This window comes from Scleropages formosus, chromosome 20 (genome assembly GCF_900964775.1).
Source record: "Scleropages formosus chromosome 20, fSclFor1.1, whole genome shotgun sequence".
Classification (NCBI taxonomy): domain Eukaryota; kingdom Metazoa; phylum Chordata; class Actinopteri; order Osteoglossiformes; family Osteoglossidae; genus Scleropages; species Scleropages formosus.
The window spans coordinates 13,533,766-13,560,344 of NC_041825.1; the positions used below are offsets into that span (position 1 = coordinate 13,533,766).

At 42.9% G+C, this 26,579-nt stretch overlaps 1 protein-coding gene across 6 annotated transcripts in view; it reads left to right on the plus strand.

Moving 5' to 3' along the window:
• Positions 1–3,174, plus strand: part of spag9b (sperm associated antigen 9b) — a 59,236-nt gene extending 56,062 nt beyond the window's left edge. For all 6 annotated transcript variants that reach the window (XM_029246572.1, XM_018761898.2, XM_029246573.1 and 3 more), the window contains 2 exons: positions 513–656; positions 970–3,174. In XM_029246572.1, the coding sequence (XP_029102405.1) occupies positions 513–656; positions 970–1,088 (263 nt within the window). In that variant the 3' untranslated portion in view covers positions 1,089–3,174. The remainder of the gene's footprint in view (positions 1–512; positions 657–969) is intronic.
• Positions 3,175–26,579: the final 23,405 nt, after the last annotated feature.

Here is a 26,579-nt window from a genome sequence, read left to right on the forward strand (position 1 = left end):
AGCAGATGCTTTTCTCCGAAGCGACTTCCAATGAGCTCTATGTAGTGTTATGAGCCCACACACCTTATTCACCAAGGTGATTTACACTGCTAGATACACTACTTACACTAGGTCACTCATCCATACATCAATGGAACACACTCTCTCTGTCACTTACACACTATGGGTGAACCTGAAAAGCATGTCTTTGGACTGTGGGAGGAAACTGGAGGCAACCCACACAGACACGAGCAGAACATGCAAACTCCACACAGACTGAGTGTGAATCGAACCCATGTCCTCTTGCACTATCCAGGTGCTCTGAGACAGCAACTCTACTCGCTGTGCTACCGTGCCGCCCGCTTTGTACCATACATGCCAAAGCACCGAAGTTTTCCCTAACTGAAAACATTTTCTTCTCCTTGTATGACTATCAGACTTAGTATTGAGGCCTGCTCTAGATCATATGTTTATACATATTTAATATGGAATATGCAGTTTACCTGCAAATCTCCTCTCAACTGCTACCACAGGTCAAGTGACCCCCCTACCTGGTGCAGCGGGGGATACAGGGTCCGAGAAACCTGCTGCAGTTTCTTCAGATACCCCGTCTCAGGAGCCGGTCAAGTCCGTCCTGGTTATGAGCGGAGGGGAGGGCTACATTGACTTCCGAATGGGTGAGTCGTCCACGTTATGTCTGTGAAACTGATTCCTTTATCCTGGGCAAATTGTAATTGTCATTAAGTAACTGTGTTGTTTGTTTTGTGTAACAAATCCAGCCTCACGCCCTGCGTTGCCAGGTTAGGCTCTGGTTTGCTGCGACCTTGCTCGGGACAGAGGGCTTCAGCCTGTGTGTGTGTGTGTGTGTGTGTGTGTGTGTGTGTGTGTGTGTGAGAGAGAGATATATTGCTGATATTGTGAATTTGTTTATTCGTGGTGTTGAAGTCGAGGGAAGGGGGCGCAGTAACATGTCCACCTGTGTGTTCCCAGGCGACGAGGGCGGTGAGACAGAAGAGCTGGATGAGCCCACGCTGAAGCTTCAGCCCTTCCTGGCCAAAGCGGAGCGCAGCCACTTGATTGTGTGGCAGGTCATGGTTAGCGAGGAGTAAGGAGTGCCTCGGCCGCAGCGTCATGGGGTCAGGGGTCAGAATGGAGAGATCAGGGGCAGGGGGGAGGAGGAGCCGCACAATCCACAGGGAAACCCACAGGCTAATACAAACTGCATGTTTTTTCTTTAATATTACTTTTTTGTCTTCTGTTTTCATTTGCTTCTTTTAAATTACAACCAGTTTGAATGATCAATATTATCACTTAAACTATTGATTAACTGTTCCATCTTTTGGTTTTTGTTTTGTTCATTGCATTATTATGATAATTATTGCTATTGTTATTATTTTGCATCAGAGTGTTTACTGGACTTTTCCTCTCCTTGTCCTGTGCACAGATGGGAGCTCAGGGGGGGGGGTGAGTGAGTGAAGGGCACTTTGCAGTGGCCCCTGTGGTGGTTTCTGTGCTGTAGCTGGGATGTGTTCATGCACAAACTCCTACAGCGTCTAGAGACAGTAGATCTGCAGAATTAGTGGTGCAGACTTCCAACCACACTGAGTTGTTATGATGAATGCCACAGCTGTGTGTGTGCGTGTGCTTTTTTTTTTTTTTATTTTATTTTTTGTAATTTTAAAAAATTTTTATTTAAATGTGTCCCTTGTTTTGTTTTCCACTGTCCTTCCCCTTGAAGAAAACGTTCTGGGTTGTTCACTGCAACGTCGGAGTTACCTGCAGCTGTTCACGTGTCGACTGTAACTGTGCTTTTGTATTCGAAATCCTGGCCTTCTTAAAGATAATGATATATTTTAAAATTAAGCAGCTACAATCTTGCAGAAAGTGTATCCACAGTTCAGCAACTGATTTCAAAGATTAGTGCAAAGTAGAAAAGCCTGAATTTTAAGTACCATAGGCCTGCATGGTGAAGTCCTGTTCTAGTTTCTCAGCCGTTGTCCTACGGTCCACTGATTTTTATCCCCCCCCCCCCCCCCCGCACCTTTAGGTCTTCCTATTGAGCTACAGCTTTGCAGACACTTTAAAAAGTCATGTTGGCTGCCTTAGTTTCCGAAGTACACAGTTGTGGTAAAATATGCTGAACTGTTCCAAAAAGCAAATCCTTTATTGAAATTGATGTTTCAGAGGATATTTATATGTGAACATTACACAGTTACCAAAGGAGAACTAATTAAGTGAAGAGAGAAATGCTTAAAACCTCACCGTTTAACTTTACTAAGCTGCCTTTTGCAGTGTTTCTGTCCCTACTTAGGAGTTTCTCCATCACATAGACACGGATCTTCACTAGTGTTTGTTAGGATTACTAAATGAATATATTTCTAAGTCACCATCTTTGCAGAGCAATGAGTCATTTGCTTGCCAGGGATAAGAGAAGAACATATAGATCTGCGCTGCACCTCAGATTTTTTTACACTACTAGTGGATGTTTTCTTTACTGGAAGCAACTCTGATTTGATGTGTTTATTGATACATTCTGAAACTTTTAAGCCTATTTTTTATGGTCTTTTCATACATTTGTCTTTTAGACTCTTTAATCTATGTTTTATTGGCCTCTTTAACTTGAAAGCCGAATTTGCTGATGTTAATCTAGTATTTGTGCTGATAACTGTGGGGGGCGACTCATATATTTTTTTTCTCCAGGAGAAAAAAAAAAAAAAAATCACGAGAGATTCATATCGCAGTGTAGCCATTTCAGTATTTATTTCTATGAATGAACCTTTGTGGTTCAGAATGTAACTTTGTACATTAAATATATATATAAATATGTATATGAAACTTTAGTGGCTTGGTTTTGTTGTTTTTGAAGGTGATCATTGCAAGCAAAATAAGGAGACAGGTCACCAGTGGGAACACGACCGAATTTGGAACGACACTAATTCTTCTAAGCTGAAGCTATGCACATTTTTAAGATCACGGCAGCGTATTTTGTTTAATCTCCATTTGTTGTTGGCACTTTGGAGGCAGGTGGGCTGTGGAAGGGCTGCCCTTCTCGCGCTCCGTGGGAAATCTCGCCCACGTGGGGGGGGTGTATCTCTGTCCTTGCCAACGGGAGAGACCCACAGTCTCCTTTGTCCTATTGCCATGACTGCGGTTTCTCCAGTAGTCCTACGCTTCTACAGCATTTTAGCCTTATTTTTTAAATAATCTATTAAACTTTTTCATGGGCAACTCGTGTTCTTGCATCTTTCATTTTTCACCTTATTTATCCATTCATTCATTTGGAGGATGAGAGAGCGGGATTTCATGAAGCTCGATGTGCATTTGAGTCACATACGTGTAGCACCGTTAGGTGCAACGGCAGCTTTATTCTGCAGAAGGATGTGCAGTCATCATTGTACCCCTCATTTCCATTTGGCAGGAGCAGCTTTACATGTGATATTGGCAGTTGGAATGGAAAATGTAAGAGAGAAAACGTGTCTCTGCCAACAGCAGATAGCCCTGTGAAGAAGTACATCAAGTAAACAGAGTGAAACAAAGCAGCAGAGCTCAGAAAGCACCTCTACTCTGGATTTGAAAAGCCAGGTTAGCTGAACGTGAAGAGATACCTGAACCGGAAACGAAAGGATTTCACAATCCAGTGATGGGTCCTAACCTGAGATACAGCCTCCCTGCTGAACGACTTCCGTGGAGTCGGAAAAAGGTTTACAAAGAATCCCCACAGCACCCTCCTATGGCTTCCACTGGGCAGGAAGCTGTGCAGACATTAAGGATACAGACATGTAATCTATAGGTCACTGGTTCAGATCCAGGGAGCCCAGCCCTTAAGTACAATTGAGGAACCGCTCAACCTCGGCGGTTCCCTTGAAATATTCAGTTGTCCAAATGAGCACAATTTTAAAGGGTTGAAGATGAAAGAATCAGCCAAGCAACAAATCCTTTTAACCTAAAACGAATGCAGGTTAAAAATCAGTTTATCGATCCTCAGTTACTTGACTTCATCATAAAAAAAATCTCACCCAAACACACAAAATGTGGTCTTTTAGGTTGTCAGTTTGGAAATGACACAACTGAAAGTCTATGTTTGAGTAAATGCTGGTACAAATTTATAATGTTTAAAAAAGCACTGACACGTTAGCAAATGATCAAGTTTGAAGACATTTTCCCCAGAATCTCAAGGTTCTTTCAAAATGTCATGTTTTATTTAATATCCCATTTTTCATCATCAGCTTACGGAACGTGTTAATGGCTTTTGGATGCAGTCATGTATTTTGATGAGCGCTTCAAATGATAAGGTCAGTCAACAAGGTTAGTAATCTCTGATGTAGCCATTCAGAATTTGAATTCCTGCTGTAGAAAAAGAAGACGCGAACTTTATATTTACCTGTGTGTAATATTGTGATGACTTTACACCGACATATGTATGGATATATCATATATAAATTAAAGCTGTAGTACATAAATGAATGTTCACTTCTACTGCTTCTCAGGGTTCAGCCTATGTAATAAGTCCATATCTAGCAAGGAATTTAAAAGCAAAATAAGAACGAATATATGAGGAAGATACTGCTTACTGTTAGTGTGGCTGCATAAAAAGAAAGTATCCAAAAGAAAATACAAGCACATCAACAAAACTGTGGCACAAGAATACAGTGGCAATGGAGGCCTACTCTCTTCCCACTCGCTGAAACAGACAGAAATGTCATAGTTTCCCAAGTGAAATTAAGGAACCGCTGAAAAAACAAGCAAATGTAACAAGCGGCAGTACTGGGATGACCTGTGTCAGGCTGTCTGACTCTTTGACTTTTCCCTGGAGCTCCTCCCTCAAAAGTCGCATGGCTGCGCTCTGTCCCGGCCTGCTCCCGAGACTGAGCCGCTGCCCTATGCCCGGGGTCGGTTTTGATGGCCCGCGGTCTGCCAAAGCCATGGATTCCTGGGCAGGACACGATGTGAAGTCCGCCCCCCGCCCAGTATATAGACGGACGCTTTATTAACCCCGAAAGGAAAAGGGCGGACGGAGCTTCTGCTTCCAGCCGACCGCACGGGGAGCACAGCGCTGTGGGCCCAGCAACCTGCCCCTTGTTCACTGCTCTAGTAAAGCATGTCTAATTGGCAACCGGTGATCGGCGACAACGTAACCTCCTCAAAACCGCAGCAAGGAATATGTCCTACCTATTTTGAGCATGCAATTCGTTTATATACCCTTTGAATATTTATTTAAATGCTGTTGTACACTTCCAGCCCATGTCATTCCGTTTTTATATCTAGATATCTAGCTTCCACTTTAGGAAATAATGTGACAGCCTGTGCTATCGATGCGTTAATTCTTTTGTCACGTGGCGGCGCCGTAGGTTCAGCCGGTACCCGCTTTGAGTCCCGCTTGGGGGTGCCTTGCGACGGCCTTGCGCCCCGTGTCGCCTGGCGAGGCCCCGGCTCGCTGCGACCCCGCTTGGGACGGGCGGTTGTCAACGATGGACGTTCTTTTGCCATTTACTGTCCATCCCGCGGCCCTGTGATTTTATCTGCCAGCCACCTGGTGGCACCGTTGCACCGTAGTGAAATCCTCAACTTTACAACCATGCACTTGACATCAGGTTCCAAAGGAGCAGTGGACAGCTGCATTTAGGCATCTTGCTTGCGCTCCCTGTACAACAAACATCACTGTAAGTAAGTGACAGCGCACCGTGTTTTAAATCAGGACTGTCATTCCGCATCTCTCCTTCCCGTACCGCAGCCTTGTCTCTGACTCCGTCCTTTGCTGCCCACGTCCGTGGCAAAACGGTTAGAGCGTGCCGTGGCGCTTTTCATCAGAGCCGTGATGGAGGAGCGGTAATCAGGTGGGTGGTGCTGATGGCAGGAAAGAGCTGTTCAAAAGAAACAAAGCCTCCTACGCAGCAGCCCTGCCCCCCCACCCCCCCCCCACCCCGCAGCCTCCCGCTCGCCTAACGTGCGGCTCAGGACTCAGCCGTTACATAAAGCAGCCAGCTGGTCTCTCCAGGGGGATCTGTGGGCTGTGCCCGCCAGCTCCTGCCCAGATGCAGGGGGCAGAGGCTTCGAGTGAGTGGTGCGGGCCTGAGGCATGGGGACAGAAGCAGCTTTACGCTGTGCCATAATTTGCTATTTTGAGCTCTTAAAGGGATTTAATTTTTTTCCTCCTGCGATCCCTTTGAGATCCCCAGTTTTTCCAGGGGGACAAGCTAGCGCGATACCTCCGAAACTGGAGAAAGGGAGGGGGATGTTTAATCAGAATTTATTCGGTAAATATCTAGCTGCGTGACGTCTCTGCTTTGCTCCCATTCTCTGCTCTTCTGTAGATTAAACCTCTTAGCTCAGACTTAGCAGATCCAAACGGCTCAGTCATTCAACGTGTTCCGAATTGGAATTTGGTCGGTGTCCTACTCTTAACGTCTGATCAAAGGGAAGAGCTTCGTACGATTGGCAAATAATGAATTTATTCTTCTCGACTTAACTTTGCTCAATTGCAGAGCTGGACCTTGCGCTGGAGCCACCGGCATCACGCTGGATGAACTCAACAATAGAGTTAACAGAATATTTAGAGCTCGTAGTTACGCACATTGAGCACTGATGCCGTCACCTCGACTGGTGATGAAACGTTCGCAGTCTGAATGCCAAGTTCAGCGAACACCTGGACACCCGGAGTTGTTATATCTCCCTATAATGACTCGGTCCCTCTTTATTTATTTATTCTTTATATAGGCGTAGCTTGGGAACGACCTGCTGAGTTTAAATGCGTAAGTGTGTTGTAAACCGGCTGTTTAAACATAAATTACCATCCACCTAATAAGTGACTGGGAAGCTGGCTCCATGCAGCCCTCTTCTCGCTGCTGACATGCGACACAGATCTCAGGTTATGGAATAACCCACAGTTTGTGGTGAACGGACTTCTTCGCTAACAAGGCCAATGAAAAGTTAATAACCTGTTTTCCCTTAAACTGTCCTAGCCTTGGGGGGCGCGGTGGCGCAGTGGGTTGGACCGGGTCCTGCTCTCCGGTGGGTCTGGGGTCGAGTCCCGCTTGGGGTGCCTTGTGACGGACTGGTGTCCCCTCCTGGGTGTGTCCCCTCCCTCTCCTGCTCGACGCCCCGTGTTGCCAGGTTAGGCACTGGCTCCCCATGCCCCCGTGTGAGACAAGCGGTTCAGGCGATGTGTGTCCTATCATTCTCGCCGCCCATATCTGTACTTGTTCATCTAACTGACCTAGAAAAAGAGATGAGAACGTTGTATGGTGGCAGTTAATCAAAACGTGGCCTTGGGGGACACCATACATATTTGCAGCAAACGTGTTACGTTATAACCGCTTAAAGTACGACGTTTTAAAATACATCTTCGTGCTTTCTTCGTATGGCGAGTTGACGCGGAGCGTTGCGTGCGCACGGTGTGTGCGGAATAACTGCTGCGGAAAGCGAGGGTCTCCCCGGTGATGAGCGCGCTGACAAACGGTGGATAAGGTCTGAAGTCGGCTCTTATTTGAACAGCCGGCGCGGAGGGCCGGGCGCCGAGACGGAGGCGTACCTCGCAGCCACAGTCTCGTGCGCTGTCAAACGAGTCGCTGCTCCTGCTTGTCGGTAGCGCCGTGCTTCATGCATAATTGAGAAGTGAGGCCTTCCTTAGGTTGCCGTATGAGCCGGGGCGGGAGGCTTTTCCGAACGCTTCTTTTGCGCTAAATGTGCCTTTCCTTGCGTGCGCGCGCGGTGTATAACACCATAACTATGTAGGACAGCAGAAGGAGGTTATTCATAATTAGGTGCTGACGGAATACTTCGAATGAGTGGTCCGGGTGGGGTGCAGTTTATCTTGCGCTATACTGAAGAACGAAAAACTAACGTTAACGAATTGAAATACCCCGCTAATTTCACTCTTTCCCCATTTATTTATTTATTTTATTTTTTGCTCTGGTAAGGGCTGTGGATGGTATAACGTACTACACTTCATAGAGAACAAGTGCACATGGGGCACAGATGCTGCTGTCTAACAGCAGGTGGTTTGGCTCTAAGAGCTGCTGCCTTGCATTTGAAGGACCCAAGTTTGAACCCCTTGATCCAGCTCTAGTACCTCTGAGTAAGGTACGTATCCTGAATCAATACAGTAAAATTTCCTACCTGTATGAATGAATAATCACTGTAAATAGTGTAACCCTGTCAATCATGTAAATAAATGTAAAATATTGTTTTTTTTTTTTTTTTTTTTAAAAAAAGCAAATGTTTTAGTAAGTGTTCCCTGATTCCTTTATAGTTTTGTCATTTTAGGTAAAATCTTTTTTTGGATGGTTATAACATGCATTGATACTTCTAAACCGAGGGTTACTGACGTAACACGGCTAATTTATATTTAAAGAGCTGCAGTAGTTCTTGTTTTAACTGTTAGTCTAAACATTCGCCCCAGTTTCTCCCAGCCCAACTTTAGGGACAGGAATCCTGGATGGTTGCTTGAACTCACCTCAAATCACGATTTCTCCAAAGAGGAGAAAGAGGCACTCCCCCCCCTCTCCCTCTCTCTCTCTCTCTCTCGCTCTCTCTCTCTCTCTCACACACACACACACACACACACACACACACACACACACACAGAGAGAGCATCAAACGATCGAATGGTCTCTGATGGTTTCATATCTAATTCGATCCTTTCATGCTTTACACCAAGTGCTCCCACCCCGAGCCACTAACAGGGAGAGCATCGCTGCCTCTTGCTTTCGTTCTCTTGTTAGAACTACTTCTCCAGTGACTGAGTGAAACCTTGACAATTTCCTAAGTTTCATGTGAGGAGCACATTTATTTCGAATGTCCCTCAGCACGACAGCATTTAAAAATCTGCAGACTTTTGGTAAAGTGTCCAGCTTTTTCTCCCTCTTTTTTTTTTTTTTAAAAAAATCACTCATCCGCATTCAAGCTTGAGCCATGTTATGCAGGTTGTTTGATCTCCACACACGACCTGTCCTAACTGTAGGAGCAGAGAGTTGCTAAACATGTCAAAATATATTGTGAAAGAAGCCGAGAACAGACCTGCGTGTGGCCAACATTAACGTACGGCAAGAAAGAATAACATGAGCCTCGAGATCTGTGCTCCCAAATGGCTTCGCTTCTAATTCCATCTCGCAGCGACTCCCCTTTCATGCCTTCTTCCCCCCACCTGACTAGAGCGAGAGCAGCTGCGGCCTGCTGTGAGGTGCAGCGGCAAGGACCCGAAGCCGCAAACGCCCCTTCGAAAATGAATTTTGAACTAAGGTGAGAACAGCTGGCAAAGGGAGACCATCAGAGGACAGTTGGAGCCGTTGTCTCAGTGCTGAACTGCAGCACAATTACTTCTATAGGCGTCTCATCGCATTTATGACCGTCATACCGTATGTGCAGCGATATGTACGGAACTGTAAACATAATGCCGCAAGCAATTGCTGCAGCCTTCGGTTCCCAGCAGTGTGATCTAAGTGTAGACGTGGTACCACATGGATGGGGGGAAGCTCCAGATTCCTGCGATTAGCCTACTTTTATCTGGTTTACCGAACAGGGGAGCGTGTCTTGCCTGGGGAAGGGAGTACTCTACATTCAGTTTCACGATCCAGTGAGGTTTTAAATATAAATATTGATCAAGTTGGAAGGAAAAATGCAGAGATTGAAAAAGACTTGACTTTGAACGAATTAAGAAATATCGCGATCCTTTGCTTGGTGGTGAATGCCAGGTCTCAGTGCAGGGCAGCTGAGTATAAACTGGGATTAGGGCTGTTACTCTCTGGGAATAACTCAGAATGATGCTATTAGACCATATAATTCACACATAAACGGCTTATAAAACAGTGTTAGGCATTCTCTATTTATACAGTATTACTTTAAATCGCAATACCATTAAGTGGGGGGGGGACTCAATTTCTGCACATTTTCAGAATTTATCTCTTATGAAATATCTCTATGATTAAGACTTAAGTGGAAGTAGTTAAAATATACGAGGTGCATAACAGTTCCAAATCTCAGTGTTTTCACAACTTCTCCTATCAGGGGGGGGTTCATACTGAATTCTTGGTCAGCTGTGTGTGCAGATTTTAATTCCGGCCCATAAATCAGGGTAAATGCTTTTGGTGGGGGAGATTAAGGTAGCTAAACCATATCATTTTAAGATTATATCTTGTGCTTGTGACCTTTCTTCATAATAAAGTGACCAAACCTTCTGAAAATGTAGACCACACCAAAAACCATACAAAGACCATCCATATGTGTGTAACGCTCATTTGACTAATGTGTGCTTCAGTTTCGTTTAAATTAGTTATTGATTGCAAAGGCCGTGTACTCTGACCCTCATCTGACCTAAATGTATCAAAACATCCTTGAGGGCCTCCACCTTCTCTTTTGTGTGGGCGGAAGCTGAACAGAGCGAACGTGGTTCAGCACTAGTCACTAGGGCGCTCAGAGAAAAACAGACACCTCCGTCCCTCTACGACGATCCTTGTCCCCTGCAGGCATAACAGAATGAATGTGAATGAGACCTGCTGCGTTAAAGCATTTCTGAACCTTAGAGCCATGTATTTTGAAGATAAGATGATGGATCATCTCTCGTTTTTAGGGAAAACATTCTTCGTATGACCCAAATTGATACATTTCTGTGTTCCGTCAGAATGCAGAGAAGGCGATTATCGCAAGGCTAAAAAAAATATTAGAAGCTTTTACTTAATGAATGTAAGCTTTTTTGTGTTCTCACAGTTGTTTTTTTCAAGAATGGGGCATTAATTGTTCTATTATCATCCACACATCATCAATAACCCCTTGTCCAACTGAAACTCACAATGGGGCAGGGTGCAGCCTGGGTGGAGTGCCAGTCCATTGCAGGGCAATCACACATTATCCCCCCCCCAACATTGGGCAAATCAGTGACCTGAAGCATGTCTTTGCACTGCGGGAAGAAACCCATGTGAACACAGGGAGAACATTCAAACTTCACATAAACTGAGCTGAATTCGAACCCATGTCTGAACCTGTAGCCCAGGAATTGAGGCACCAGAGCTGCCTGCTGTGCCACTTTGTCCCCCCATAAGTTGTCACATTAGAAGTGAGAAAATAATCACTTACTGTATGCCTGACTGACAAATCATGCTTTTACCTATCGATAATAACACTACATACAAGAACCCAGTGGTGGTTTTATGAGCAGAGAATCTTGCTTTTCCACCAAAGACTGGTGCTTCAGATGTTTGCTGCTTCATGTCATGCTGCTGAGTAAGCCAGACTGTGATTTCTTTTTTTCTCTATGGAAATTGGTAACTCCTTTTAATACCTGCTAAGCACAAGGGGACTGTAAGTTTAAAAGTTTAAAAGAAAATTACTGTTTTATGAATGAAACAAGTTTCAAGTGGGAAAAAAAGTAAGGGCTAATATATCTGCATGAAAGCACACTGCACAAACCGGGGAATAAAATCAGTGGCAGTAGTGCTTCGTAAGCAAGAACGATTACTGGAATCTCACCCAGAAGAGTTAAGTATCCGTAAACGGCACATATCGGGTACAGTAAACGCACGCTCCACTGTATATCGGGGGTCAGAGTGAAGGCAGAGTTCTTGATTAGGGTATAATGGCAAAGTACGGCATTACGAGGCAGTGCTCACGGGTGTAACAGCTCAGCAGGGCTTCAGTGGGTTGAGTGATGGTCTCGAGCAAAGATGCCCACCTCCGGAGATCTGCAGGGCACGCCGTTTTCCCCCGGAACTCGGCTGTTAATTGCTCCGCTGATTAATTATTTGGACAGGAAGTCACCTCACCTGGTGCTTTCAACTGTAAGTTATGCACAGTAGGCAAGGACTAGGGTTTCAAATTCGTTGCGTCTACAGTAATCGGGTCAGGGGAGAAGGAGGCTGCTCCTGCAGAGTGCACGTGATCGAAGACAAAGGCAGCGCCAGTGTTTTATTCCAAGAGAAAGATGGTTATAAACGCGAACGACGCAATACTGGTAGGTCAATAGGTCACGATTTGCATCCTGTTGACTGCAGTGTGCAAAGAGGCATTGATCGGGGGCAAGAAGAAAAGGAACAGGCAGAGGGTAAAAGTACTAGATCCAGAGACCATGTGCTTTGATGCCGGAAGACTATGTGGATGAATCACCACACGGATGAAGATCAGAGATCCTGAAATGATCGCATGAATAACACAATGCATAGCACAGTACGTGGTGGGGTGTTTGGCATGTTTTGCAGACAGTATGGCTGACTGCTGAACATTTTCCTGTCAGGAGAGAGAGACTCTTATTGTTCCGGTTGTTAGAACTTTTTGTGCAGGTTATTTTACATCGATTGATATGATTTAGAACAAGTTAGTCTGTCAAGTTCAGTCATTCTCTCAGGCAAGAATAACAAAAATAAGGGAACGATTGGCGATAATTACGAAAGATTCTGCTTTCGGTCAATTTTAGGCCTTCATGAGCGACTGTGTACGCAGGAGGAACCTTATGCCGTTTCCCTGTTCATTCCATTCCTTGTTTTTGTTCGTCCTTGGGCCTGCCGTTTCGTTGCGTTTGGCTTTCGACCTGTCGGCACTAAGGGAAAAGATCCACGTATGTCAATTCTTTTCGGCGCTACATAGAAAAAAAACGGCTCATCTCTGCTTGTAATTAACAAATATCAGAAGAGAAATAATTTCCTATGGTAAGTGCGACCTCTGTGTTAGACGTGTTGCTGCTGTGTTGTACTCCTGCCTCTGACATCAAGACCAAACAGGAATGAGGTGATTCACAGCTGAGCTGCAATGCTTTCAAGTCGCTGATTTTTCACTTGTAGGGAACTGTTATAGCGCAGTCTAAATCTTGCTCCTGAGGTGCTGCAGACCAGGTTGACCTGGTGACCTAGTGAAGTGCTTAGGCTCTGCTACATGTGATGGTCAGGAGAGCAGTGAGGTCTTTCTAGTGCTTGAAAAAATTCTTTGCCGCTTTGCACATTGTTGAAATGAAGTTCTTAAACATATCCCCCTTCTTTTCTCTATTATTAATGTGTGCTGTCCACGAGAGAACTTTGCAGAACTCGAAATACATATGTTTTATGGCCAGCCGGGGGATGAGATCACCTGCTCAGAGGGTGCGAGTGGTGAAATCTCAGAAGGCTGCCACTCAGCCGGTGACATCACAGCCTCCCCACAGGAGCCCCGGCAGGGCTATGCATGACTCCAGATGAGGGGCTGGGTATTATTACAGATGTCCTCTTCGTTATTTATCCCCCGTGGCTGTCTTTCATTTCAGGGCCGATGGGGAACGGTCTCTTTGCGGCATGCTCCCTCTCCCATGACAAACAGCATATCTCCCCCTAAAAGAGCGTCACAGCCATGGCACCGTGTCACTCGTCTTGCCAGAAATATTTCTGCCTGCTGGAACCAATGTCGGAGCGCATCCATCTCACTGCCCCGAGTCCCCAGGACTTCAGGGTCCTTTCGTCTGATTTTCTGTGAGAACAAAATCTCTCGGAATAGTCGGGCATGTCTTTAATATGTCAGGAGAATGAGGAAGAAATCCCAAGCTATATAATCCGGTCTCAATTGGCCTCGTGACTAATGAGCCTCAGTTTAGTCGGCAGGGTATCTGACTGATTTATACGATTTGTAAACATAATTTGTATGCAAACCAGCCACCCCTGTTCATTTATCAAAGTTTAAAAAAATCTCCTTTTTTCTTTGGTTCGACAAACAAATTATTAAAACTGTTTGCTTTTGCAGATACACCATAAAAAATTAAATATTGTTTGATGAGATAGCACTGCGGGTCCCGCGGAGAGATGATTCAACAACTGGCCCCGAACAAACAGGCTGAACTTTCATCTCTCCCTTATGCCGCCTGTGGACTCGGGGCTGACTCACCTGGAAAGAGCTCTTTCCCTGGGAATAGCCAGCCAGAAGACTTCGGCTCTCCTCTGCTCCTTGAGGGCTCGCGGAGATGCTGCTTGCCGTGCAGCTGCCCACAAAGCTGGCCAGACAAGAGGGAAGCCCAGGAGAGCTGAAGAGTCCATATGGTGAGGAGAATCTCCTCTGAAACACACTCCATCATAAAAACAAAATGAATAACAACTCACTCGAAGGAAACAGCAGTGACAAAGTTGCCTGTGCCAATTATAAGAAAAATAGGTGACAATGTGCAGTATGAGGAAAATCACAATTTATATAGACTAAATATATATATATATGTATCATTTATAAGGAGTACTTTCTTCTGTTTTGTGGTGTGCCTATTAAATATTTACTATTTCTCGAAGAATCTTGAACCGTGAATGGTTAATGTGTACTAAAGCTAGCTAATATGTATTTACGCTAATGTAACTAATCACACGTGTTGGTTTAACATGCAGACAGTGCTCATCAAATTAACAAGCGAAGTAGAGGACAGCTTCCCTTAGCTAATGGAGGCATTTCGATTAGCTTTCGTACTTGCTTTCCTGGCTCACTGCAGTGTGGTAAAACAGGAAGGCCATCTTGGAATTGAAGTGAAGGTGTCCTTTTTCTCGTTATGTGTTGACATGCCTGTGCCGAGCGTCATAAAACCCTGCGTCACACCACGGTGCTGCACTCCTAAATCTTTCTTCCCGCCGTGCGCTAATGCAGCCGCGCGGCCTCGGATGGGCTTTGATCTCAGGCGGTACGTTTGAACGGATTTCGGAGGACCCCAGCTGCTGTGACCTTGCACAGCACCCCCTCCTCTCACGGTGGCCTGAAGCCTGTCGGAGCGTGCTGTGGAAATATTGACATTCTCCATTCCTCAGCGAAGCTGACAAAAAAATTGATGTTTACTCAAAGCCATTCCCAAGAACTCATCCGCTCCTATCCCCAGGAATGGTTCTTTCAAAATCACGTGTACTGCTAGCATTCACCTTCACGTTGAAATGGACCTGGACCTTTTTCCTCCTACTTCCTTGTCTGTCTAAACCGTAAGAGAAATGGCATCTCAACCTCTGCGTCCTTCATCATCAATGATGGGCAGCGGGCTCTTGGTGAGCGCTGAGCTGTGGCCTGCAGGGAGCAGTGATGTCCTGCGAGCGGACGGGCCGAGGAGAAGGTCCGAGGTCTCAGAGCCTTTGGCCTGAGTTGTTCAGCTGATGCCCTTTGCTTTTTCGCTTACCCTCTTGCTGGCCCTCCTACACACGGGCCATGCCAGTTTTGGGAGCGGCGATGTGGCAGATATCCGGGGTTATTTCTAGAGAAGGAAAAAATTAATTTATCCACAGGTGTTATAGTGCATACGTACCTGGTGTGGCCGCTTGTTCCAAAATCAAAACAATTTTTTGATCTATATGGTCACACAATACGTGTCCGTGTGAAGCAATATCAGAAGATTGCTACAGTGGATTTTATCTTCTTGGCCTATTGTTTGCACCCACAAATTCTAAAGAAAAAACTAAGAGCGCAATATACTTTTAATTTTATGGAACCGTGAAAAAGATGACAGGAGTCCCTAGTTGCCCAGCTTGTAACAGGGGGGTGCGGTGGCGCAAAGGGTTGGACTGGGTCCTACTTTCCAGTGGGTCTGGGGTTCGAGTCCCGCTTGGGGTGCCTTGTGATGGACTGGCGTCCTGTCCTGGCTGTGTCCCCCTCCAGCCTTACGCCCTGAGTTGCCGGCTCAGGCTCCCTGCAACCCTGTATGGGACAAGTGGTTCAGAAAATGTGTGTGTGTTACAGCTTGTAGTTTATTTGGTTATGTTCATTTTAAAGTGTGTGAGTAATACGCAGCTGCGACAAACAGTAAAGGTGGTGTGTGGGTTCAGCATGGCTTCACTCAGAATGAAAGGAAAAGCATGTGTAAAGAAAGTGGCCACTGTGAACACCTCCTGAGAAGGGCAAGGAATGCCTGCAGTGTGCAAAATACCACACCTTCAGATCACATGAGGAGGGTCGCAAGCTCCCTGCCAACCTTCTTGCCCAGTGGACACGGCAACAGGGGAAAGATCAAGAATGAGGCCTGAAAGATGTGTGTCCTGCAAAGACATTGCATGATGATTGACAGGATGTAGAGACCCTCTGACTGGGGACTTACGGATATCATCATAATCTCTTCCCTGAAGGGAAGATTGAGGAACAATAGTGGTTTCAGATTCTCACAGATTTATGAGACCCTTTGGCTTTAGTGGTTAATTATGCCTACCACGGTCAACATGAACATGTTGTTTTTGTTACCGTTTAAATTCCCCACAAAAAGTTTTTGAATTAGAAAAAACATGAAATTAACAGCATTACTCTCATAATTTTTTCGACTGCATTATTGTAAATCATCATTAAAATTAAAAAGTAACTGTGCTTAAAGAAATCATACCACTTTAGTCAAATAGCTTGATGTATACATACAAATACATACAGGTATACATAAAATACACAGAATGTATGTATAAATACATACATATTTTGCTCCACTTCAAAACTAGTCATGTAGTATTATACAAAAATCCAAACATAAGGTACTTCAGTCAAAAGACTGTCAAAGCAGTTAATAGTTACATTGTTATTTAGTTACACACCGAAATTCTTGGAACTTTGGCTGTTATTATGGATAAAACCAAACACTCTAAACAGATAAATGTTACTGAGTTATATACAGCTTCATAAAATGGTTTGATGTGTCAGTGTTTGTCTTCACACATGATTGGTAAAATCTCTGAGCATCATCAAAGTATTATTCATATTAGTAAATGTTAACCACTTAGGAAGGAGACTTATTTATCACTATTAGCTAACTTTCATCTTTTTGAAATGACTAATATTACTAACATTTTATGTCTAGTGAACCTTTAAAAAAGTCATTTTCAGGCTAAATTTGATTAGATTAAGGGTGTAAAACTGGATTAAATCACTGGGTCTCTAAAGTAATACACTTTCACCTGAATTTACAAACACAACTGGGAGCAGAAGTCTGTTCTTCACTCAAATTGTGAGCCCAAGCACTATGTCACAATTTATGAAAGTGTAATACAACATAATCCCTCAATTTATTCATGAGTAAAGTTCTGTTAAAAACATCAGGTAAAGTTATAATGACTGAAGTTTGCTGTAAGGCTTTATTCTATTTCCTCAACCGCTGTTCTGGGTTGTGCACGGAAAACAGTGTCGTGTTTCTCCTGTCAGTCAGCAGAATGAAACAGTGGCTTAGAGAAAGGAGAATAATTGGGATTTTAATAGAGGAGATAGTGGGGAGAACATATGAAAAAATGTTCGACCTTAAATACCAGCTCCGTGTCTCATTTGTGACTGAAGACAACAGAAATGGCCATGAAAAAAAGATCAGTTCATTACATTGACATGTTTGCCAACATCTACTTGCTTTGGTTTGCAATGAAAAAAAGCATAATAATGGAAGGATACCTCTATTTATTTATTGGGTAATTTTTGTAAAATCACACATATAGCTATGATAGATAAAACATACGCAGAATGAAGTTCGTCTGCAAAAGCTCCATCACGCTGTACCTGCCTCTTGCTCCTTCTCCCTCCTCCCCAAGAGAATTTTGCTGCCAACTAATGGCAGAAAGCTGAAATGCAGGAAAGTTTTACAATAGAAAAATTTTAGAAATCAGAACAGTGAAGAAAATGCAAATACAAAAGAAACTAGAAAATATCTATCTTTAAAACTTCATAACTTGAATGTTTAGAACATGAACTACAAATGTAATCAAACACATGACTCAAAGGTTGAATATGATTTTTGGGGTGTTAAAGGTTACTGACACTACATGCCCTTCCACCTGTTTGTCAAGCACATATCGGGGAATGACTCATCCAACAATATCATCCTCCTGCAAAGCTCAGGTTGCCTGTCCTCTGTTGCATGGCTCAAGGGCAGTAGTTAGCATGGTGGTGAAAAACACAGACTTGTACATGAAAGGACTGCTGTTTAAAATACCAGGAGAATCCTTGCTACTGATACTACTTTATCTGAACTGTTCCAGTACAATATGTTACTGCATAAAGGTCTATAATTGTGAGTGGTTTTCAGTAAACACATTAGACATTCAACAATAGTATAATTAATATGTGTATATTTTTATTATACCTAACCCTAATCACCACTGCTTCTTCTTTGTTGTTGCATCCCATGCTATTGTTAAAACATCAATGTTGCTGAATATATAATCCAATCAGCATTTTCTTCTGGTGCAATAAATCTGTAAAAGGGAATTGAATGACAATAGTAAACTCTATTTTACACTGGGATAATTAACCAGACTAAGGAATTTTTACATGTCTTTTGTTTAGATGCTGCAGAAAATAAATCACAAATGTAAGTTTTTGGCCCTGTAACCCTACATAGCTATAAATGTGTTCAGTTGAATCTCCACCCAGCAGAACAATATTTTCAAAAATAGATACCACATGCCCCCCAAAAAATAACACAAGCACTGTTTCAAACTAACATGGTATTACAGTATAATTTTTTTTAAATTTCCTTTTTCTGTACCTGTATGTGTTACTGGCCCAATAACCATTTAGATTTGTCGCTTGGGTCTAGTCAGCAATTACTTTTCAAATCACATTTACATTTACATTTATTCATTTTGGAGGCGCATTTCTCCAAAGCAACGTACATCTCAGAGAAAATACAATGTGTGCATTACATTAGCAGAAAGAGAGACATAGATGCAGACGTGTGATTCTTAAGTGCAGTTTGTTTCTTTCCACCATATGAACCAATGTTCATCACATGAGTAGCTATATAAAACTTTATCCCTATCCACGATTCCAAATCACCTTCCTAGTAAAATATATATATTTTTGAGATGTATATGACATTTACATCTTGATAATCATAAGATTTAACGTTGCACAATGTTTTAATAACAAAGGTGAATTTTTGTTTGCTCCCAGTATGTACAGTTCCTTCATCGTGGTCTGTTTGTAAAACCTTTGTTAAATTTTCTGGTAATGCATGGAAGGGAAATCACTTCGGATGCATTTGTTAAAACGCCTTATGTAAGAATAATGGAATCTCGAGAGTTCTGTCTTATCGCTGTCATTGCTAATGAATAGTAAAGGCACACGGCTTGAAGGAACTCTGCAACTCACAGTTTGGAAGGCCCTGTCTACTACTCATCTGTCATGTATTTGCAGATGCATTCACTTTGGCTATGGCCTTATATATGCAGGACTATTTTATTTCACCGTGGAAGAGATGCTGCTGCAACTCCGTGGTTTGTGTTCTGCTGATTCATGCAGCCGGATGCATTTCTACTGCTGGATTTGCGCTGAAACTGCAGCTGAGAAAGCAAGGATTGTGTTTGTGAAAGAAGGAGCTACAGTAAGAGAGGCCTGGCCAGGTGGTTTGTTATTTATGGTTACTTCTACTAGACAGTAAGAGCATACATCTTCTGTGCTTGTGCCCAAGTGACACTCTCAAGGCAAAATTGAAGTTAGTAAATGTGATTACATGGTATTAAACCCCTTTAAACAGTAGCAGGAAGTATAGCACTTAATTCCATCTAAGTAGTTCAAAAGGTGATATAAACACATTCCACACAAACTATTAATTCCCTAACTACCATGAAAAAGCAATTAAACCTGATGTTACTGCTGCCAGCATAAAGTGAATGCCGGTACATTGGAGGTTTGTTAAAAAATAATTAATACACATTCAGACTATGTACAGAGTTTGATTATCATTCAGCCATACATAATTGGGTTCTGTGAGGTTCATCAAATGTCACACAAAAGAGTCTTCTTTCTTTAAATTTATTCTTTTATTTCATAGCTAGTTATTTTCCTACCTATGTGGAAGCAATGTGGAATATGAATAAATACACTGAAAATATTTATATTGTCACAAGCAGTTTTCATACCAGCATGTTGTGCGTAGGGATGTGGTGGCACAGCAGGTAAAGCTCTTGAGCTGCTTGTTGGGCGTGGGGTTTGAATCTAGCTTAAGGTGTGCAGGATTTGCTTGCTTCTCAGGGAAAAACAGCTAGACCAGACATGCACAGAAGAAGGCCCTAGCAAACCCCTTCAGTGGTTCCCTTGCCTTGTTAACCACACATGCGGTTGCTCTGAGTTGACCATGACTTCATGGCACATCCATCATGTTGTACATATTTGCACATAAAATACCCTTGCATTACAACAGAGCCTTTTTGGTGACTTTGTACAACAGGATGCTTTGTGCTGTGTAAAGCTGTGTTCGTCAGTCACTCCCTCCATTGTTCCATCACATTAACATCCTTGTAGTATCCAAGAACATTATATTTTCACCAACCGTTACATACTGATATATATTCATAAACCACAAGCTAAAGTGGTTTTACCTCAACTGCTTTGCAATCATCTTATTCTAAATCATTCAGACGCTTTGTATTTGTATTGTTTGGTAAATTTTTCTGTCATTTTCAGAGCTCCTTTCATGGCAAATTTACCAAAAATAGGTATTGGCTGCAATGTTCATTTTTTTTTGCAGCAAAGTTCAATGTTTCTATGCAAGTTAAATCATTGTTCCAAATTGTTCCAAATCACATTGTAATGATGCAGTTGTAATGTGAAATATTGAAAGGTAATATGTTTGGGATAATAATTGGACCCAGTTATGATCAGGCTTAAAAAAAAAATCTGCATTTTCACAAACATGACACCATAACCAGGGTATGAGAAGTTGTGCAAACTGAACGTTAACCTATTGTTCTTGCCACATGTAAAATATACTTTTATGTGCTAATACATAGTCATATTCTGTATGCCAGGATAGTTTCACTGAAATTTGTGATTTTTCTAACCTGCGTAGAAGCACATGTACTCTGCATCGTGCTAAGTCATGTGTACCAATTTGAATCTAATTATCCAAGAGTTATTTATTACCATGTTCCAGCAAGGGGTCAGGGAACCTGTTTCCTGACCTGGCAGGAGGTATGGATTTTTTCCAATTACAAACCCCAACAAATTAAATATGACCTTATTTGAGAGAAGAGGAAAAAACAACTTCTTTAAAAACATCTCTAGCACAAATAATAACGGTAAATTTAAAAAAGAAAACCAAAAACACTATGGTTTAGTATTTGCCAGTTGACATAGAGCAGACATTTTGAGCCGTCTATCACCATGCGTTATTTATTGGGGTGGAATAGTCAGAAAATTTAATGTCTAGAATTATTCTTGAAATTGCAAACACAAGTAGGGATGTGTATGACTTTAAATGTCATTTACTAATTCAAATCACAGAAAAATGTGTGTTTTGGTACTTTCAGCAAGTAAATTACTCCAAAAATTGCTCCAGTAAACCTCCAGCTGTATAAAATGGATTACATTCTAAGTCATTTGTCAAAAACAAAAGTAATAATAATGGCAAAGGTTTTCAGTGTGTGTTGATGGACTAATTTGCACTGCTTGCCTTAAAAAGCCGTGTTTGCTTTAATTATGGAAAGACATTAGTTAATAAAGCCTCTATTTATTGCTACAGAGAGGTTAATACTGAGAAAATCATCTATAATACTTGAAATCGGATAAATTAAAACCTTGATACTGCGAAGTCTTGTTTGTGAAAATCATTTTGACCACTTATGTTCCCACCTAACATGTTGGAAAAAGATTTCTGACATGTGCACATTTTATTTTTCCTGTGGAAGGAGCACACAGTCGAAAGGCATCTGAAATAGTAACAGCACACATCTGCGTTTCGCTGGACTGCGGATGTACACAAATGGCTGGAATTCATTGTAAAAGTGACAGATGGACAGCCTCTTTACTTCATCTGTTTAAGCTTCTATCATTATAAAATGGTGAAGTGGATGTCATGTGTTTTGCGGGGGAAGATAAGCTGGACGCCAATGGTACTGATGGCATAACTATAAATCCCTCCGTTGCAGCGGGAGATGGACATTTCCAAGGAGGCCCATTGCAGCCTGTATCAGACACCCCACAAAGAGAGAGTTTATTGTTCAAAGGTCACCTGCTAACTTCACCCCAAACAGGTTTGCGCAGATGTTTAGGTTGAACCAAAGCATCAGATACATTTTAACTTCTCTCTAAATGAATACCTACCTGCATCCGGTGCAGTTTGAAAAGTGCATTCGTTTCAATAAGAGTAGCAAGATGAAAACCTAGCATTGCAACATTTGTGTGGCCTGCCCAGTCTAATCTGCCTAGCATGAAATCGCCTTAACCCAGATAAATTCTCTCACCGAGGCTAACTCCTTGAGTCGGACTCCTTCTGGACAAAATGGCGGGTAGCACGTATATGTTCAAGTCCCTAGCGCAGAAGGTTTAGTTTTGAGAGCCCCTTACTGGACCAGAGCACACACTCAAACAGGAACACAGCGCTTGAATATACCCGAGAGCGGGGAACGAGAGGCCTGATCCGACAATATGTGACCGCGCTGTGTCGGGGACGAGAGGTTGTCTCTCTTGCGTTCCGCTCATCGCTGCTACAGCTCCGTTGCCGCAGACTTTTCCAGAGTTATGATGTGGCGCTCCGAGCCCTCGGCAGCACACGGGGAAGGGCCTGCGCTCACAAACGCTGGCAGTCATATCAATCAAGCCATCCTGAAACATCTGCGCCTTATTTATCACTCCGTTTCTACCTCTGTTGTGGGGAGAGCGGAAAAGAAGAATGACGAAGGAAAGCAGTCTGAAAAGTGCATTATTAACATTGCCAGTTGCCTTGGCTGGCTGTTTTTGTTTTGGTTATAGTAATTTTGTTGGTACTAGGCATGCTGATTTTTAAGGCCAGGTGGAAGAAACTGCAAGCTCCATACTCTATGGATATATATTGGGGTTAGTAAACACCTGCGCAATCAAGGGCTTTTTAGGTTTATACAGGCGCAGCAACCTACTAAGCAATGTAAAATAGCATCTATTGCGGTATTCAGAATAATACCAACTGTAATAAACAAAAAAATAACAATTGTTTTTGACATGATAGTAACCATGGCAGCACTGCTGTCATTCTAATTGATTTTAAAATTGAGTTTGCTTATGTACATATCTTATTAAAATACAGTCAAGAAAACATACAAACACAAAAACAATTTCGTACCCGGAAAACTGTAATTGCCCCCCTTTAGTTATGACTTGTTAGCTGTATGTAAAACAAAAGCGTTTAGTTCTTGGTGCCATTCAGAAAACAGTAAAATGGTGTCAGCTTGTCTAACTCAAAAGTTCTTAACTTGTGGTTGAGTACACGGCTGGTGATGACATCGAGATTATACCATACCGGCAAGTGTGCTGCTTGGCCATCAACTGTGTGCTAAATGTGCTAAATCTGCAAGTTTGTTAAGAATGACCATTAAGTTTGGATGTTTTGCTGTTCCTCGCTTTTACATCTGCCTCTTCCTTTTGGTGAGACGAGATGAAAAATCCTTGGTTGTTTAACAGCTGAGTCTTCCTAATAAACACATCTGTAATGGCATAAGATAACTAAAACTAACCAAGAAAAACCAAGAAAATCAAAGACAAGATTATTTAACAAAGTTCATCACCCAAAATACTAATTAGATTTTAAAGATATTTTCTGCCTCTTTGATGTTTGACACAAATTGGACTGTTGGGTATTCCATATCAGTTCAACATTTTTTACAACCATAAAGAACTGTAGCCATTTCTTCTAATATTCAGAACATAACATGCTATCTAAGCCGCAGAAGCTTGATCTTCATCACAGAAAAACGCCATCAAAACCATTTCATCAAAAAGAATCTTTGTGATGAGCTGATGCGTGGAAGTCCGAATAAATTTTAAATAAGATTTTCTAGTCAGACAAAGCAACTGGCGAGCGCATGGGAATTACTCACAGTGTCAGAGTCCAGGCTTTACTGCTAAAACATATATTCATCCTGCTTCAGATACCACAGTGGGTTTACTTTGTATCATGCATTTTTTCAGCTAGCAGTTGCTTATTCTCCAGATGTACCAGCACTGAAACTGTTGCCGACTGCCAAATATACACATTAATAGAAGCCCTCAGACGCATACATCTGGAATTTTCTACTGTTAAGTGTGCTTCCAAATACATGTACAATTGGCCACGATTCAAGATCAGCACAAGCAGATGGTTCAACCTGGGCAGCTAGTTTAGCAGTGACTCCCATTGTTGTTTAGCAGTCCTTTGCTTTATTAGGCTTGCCAGTGCGAGGCAATCCCGGGCTTTTGCGCTACTTTCAGCCTTCCTGAAGGCTGCAGGATGGGTGGTTTTATGCTGGCTTCAGTCAGACACATTCAGCCCCCTTTGGGGGACGTTGGGCAACCTCTCTTTAGAGGATAATAGAGAGGGGAAGGATTCTGTATTGCTAACAGTTTGCGTATTCCTCACACCCAGGCATGATGCCCAAGTTGGCCGAAGTCCAGAAAGCCTGTTGAGAGGTGGCAGGATGCACGGTCAGATGGATGCCGTATCGAACACCATGGCAGGAGGCTCTGCAATTGCCTTCCCAACGATCATTTCGTTCGACAATATTAGTGCCAGACAATGAGGTCTGCTATTAGTCTTAATTTTTGATGTTAATCTGACCAGGTAAACTGAGTGGCTAATACTGTGTGAGAAACTGTGCATTGAGAGCTACTCTTTGTGCCCTTTATTTGACAATGCTCAGCTCTGCTGCCATTATTTCATATGTTAAGAAAAAATTTAGATAAATTAAAATGCTGATCTCGAGGACAGGTCAAGGAATGCTTTGTATAGTAACTGTGTCAGTGAAAGGGTGACCTTAAGATATTATCCCATTCTATATTGTAATATTTCTTTTCCCCTCCCTGGGAAACTGAAAGCCTGGTGCTTTCAGTCTGGGCTTCTGCCTCGACTGCTGTGGCCTCTACAGATGTACCAAGTCTCTCTGTCAAGAGTCGAGATCATGCAAAGGCACGTCAGCAAGTGCCTGAGGAAGTGGCTTGGGATTCCAACCTGCTTTTCCACAGCAGGACTTTACATGAAATCTGGACGGTTGAGTCTACCTGTATCGTCACTGTTGGAGGAGTTCAAAGTGGGCAAAGCCTGCCTGCACCTCATGATAAGGGATTCCCCTGATCAAGTTATACGGGCTGTTCAGCCCGACACTCGCACAGCTAAGAAGTGGTCTGCTGCATCTGCAGTGGGAGTAGCCGAAGCCTGCCTACGAACTAAAGAGGTGATTGGCGCAGTGCAAACGGGAGGAGCTGGTCTTGGCAGCACACGCCACAAGTGGTTCTCAAAGGAAGGTCCAGCAGGTCGTCGTGATCTGGTAGTCATAGAACTATGTGCACTTGAAGAGGAATCCCATCTCACAGTCTCAGCTGGTCATGTCAAGCAAGGCACACGGACAAAATGGGAGGCAGTGGTGTCACGAAGGGTCACATGAACAGATCTTTGGGCAATGGATCAGTCTTCTGTCTCATTCCTGTTAAAGTCTTAAAATGTATGTGGTCCATTCTGTTTTTTTTTTTTTTTTCAAATTATCTCAGAGTAAGAATTGTAGTCTTATTGGGAAATAGATTTCAATACTGTGCTCATTGTAAATCACAAAAGGTAAAAAAAAAAAAAAGTAAAACAACCACTGTTCGTTGTGATCTGCTGCAGAGTTGTCCTTTGTGGCAGTAATGCAGTGTCAAGGTTGTTCTTGGCCTCCTTTTTGTAAGATGAACCGGCACTGACTGTTCATTTTTAGGCTTGATGAAATCAGTTTAAAAGAGCAGACTGAAATAATCAGAGCAGTCTACAGTGTACCCCTGGAACAGGTCCCAGAGTGGAGTGACAAAAGAATCAATAATGATATCCGCTCTCCGTGGAGGACTGAAAAAGCAGGAGTTGGTTTCCAGTAAGACGAACAGGTATAGTAACACACTACTAATATTGACATGGTCTGTAAAAGGAAGGAGGTTGCTTTTGATGGCCGTGTCGGAGAATGGGCACGTACAAGAGAAGTCAAAAAATGTGACATTTTCAAATGGAAAGTAATCGAGAAATATTTGATCCCTGAGTGGTTCTAGGAAAGAGGAGTGGGAAGGTATCATAGAGCATGTGTTACCAAACAGTTTGACAAGAAGCCTTGTTTCTGTATGAGTGGCCTTTCTTTGTGAGCAACTAAGCAAACAATAACAGACGTGATACATCCTACATGAGCACTGCATAACTGCAATTAACAAAATCCCGACCAGCAAAAAACGTGAAGCACATGAAGTGGACAGAATAAACAGGACAATACGATATTCTTAAAACTGGTTATTTTAAGATTTACAGTAAGATTCAGATTTTTACCTTTAAATTATACTGCAGTATCTGACATTATGTAGGCCTATAGTTTTCATAAATGCCCAAGAAAAGATGATGTAATATAAAAATTTCCTGTTCATCAGTTTGCCAGTTTAAATAGCAGAATAGTCTCAGTGCACCAATTTTGTCTCTTCTGCTCATTTTCACTTAGAGAGCCGCAGAGATGTGTCAAGTTCTGTAAGGCTGGATTTTGCCAGCTGACCCAGGAGAGTGATGCTTTTCCTCCCGCTATAATGTGTCTGCTTCCGCAGAGGGTAACAGTACCAGGCCTGTGGACGTGGACCTGACACCTAATGGGGGCACGTGCCTCCAACTGCATGCAGGGCGCAGCTGCTGCTCTTATTAAACTTTTATGGGGCTGAGGAACAATGCGAAATTCATCCCCAGATTAACAAATTGCTGATATGAGTGGCTGACCTGCTAGCCTTCCCTAATGAGC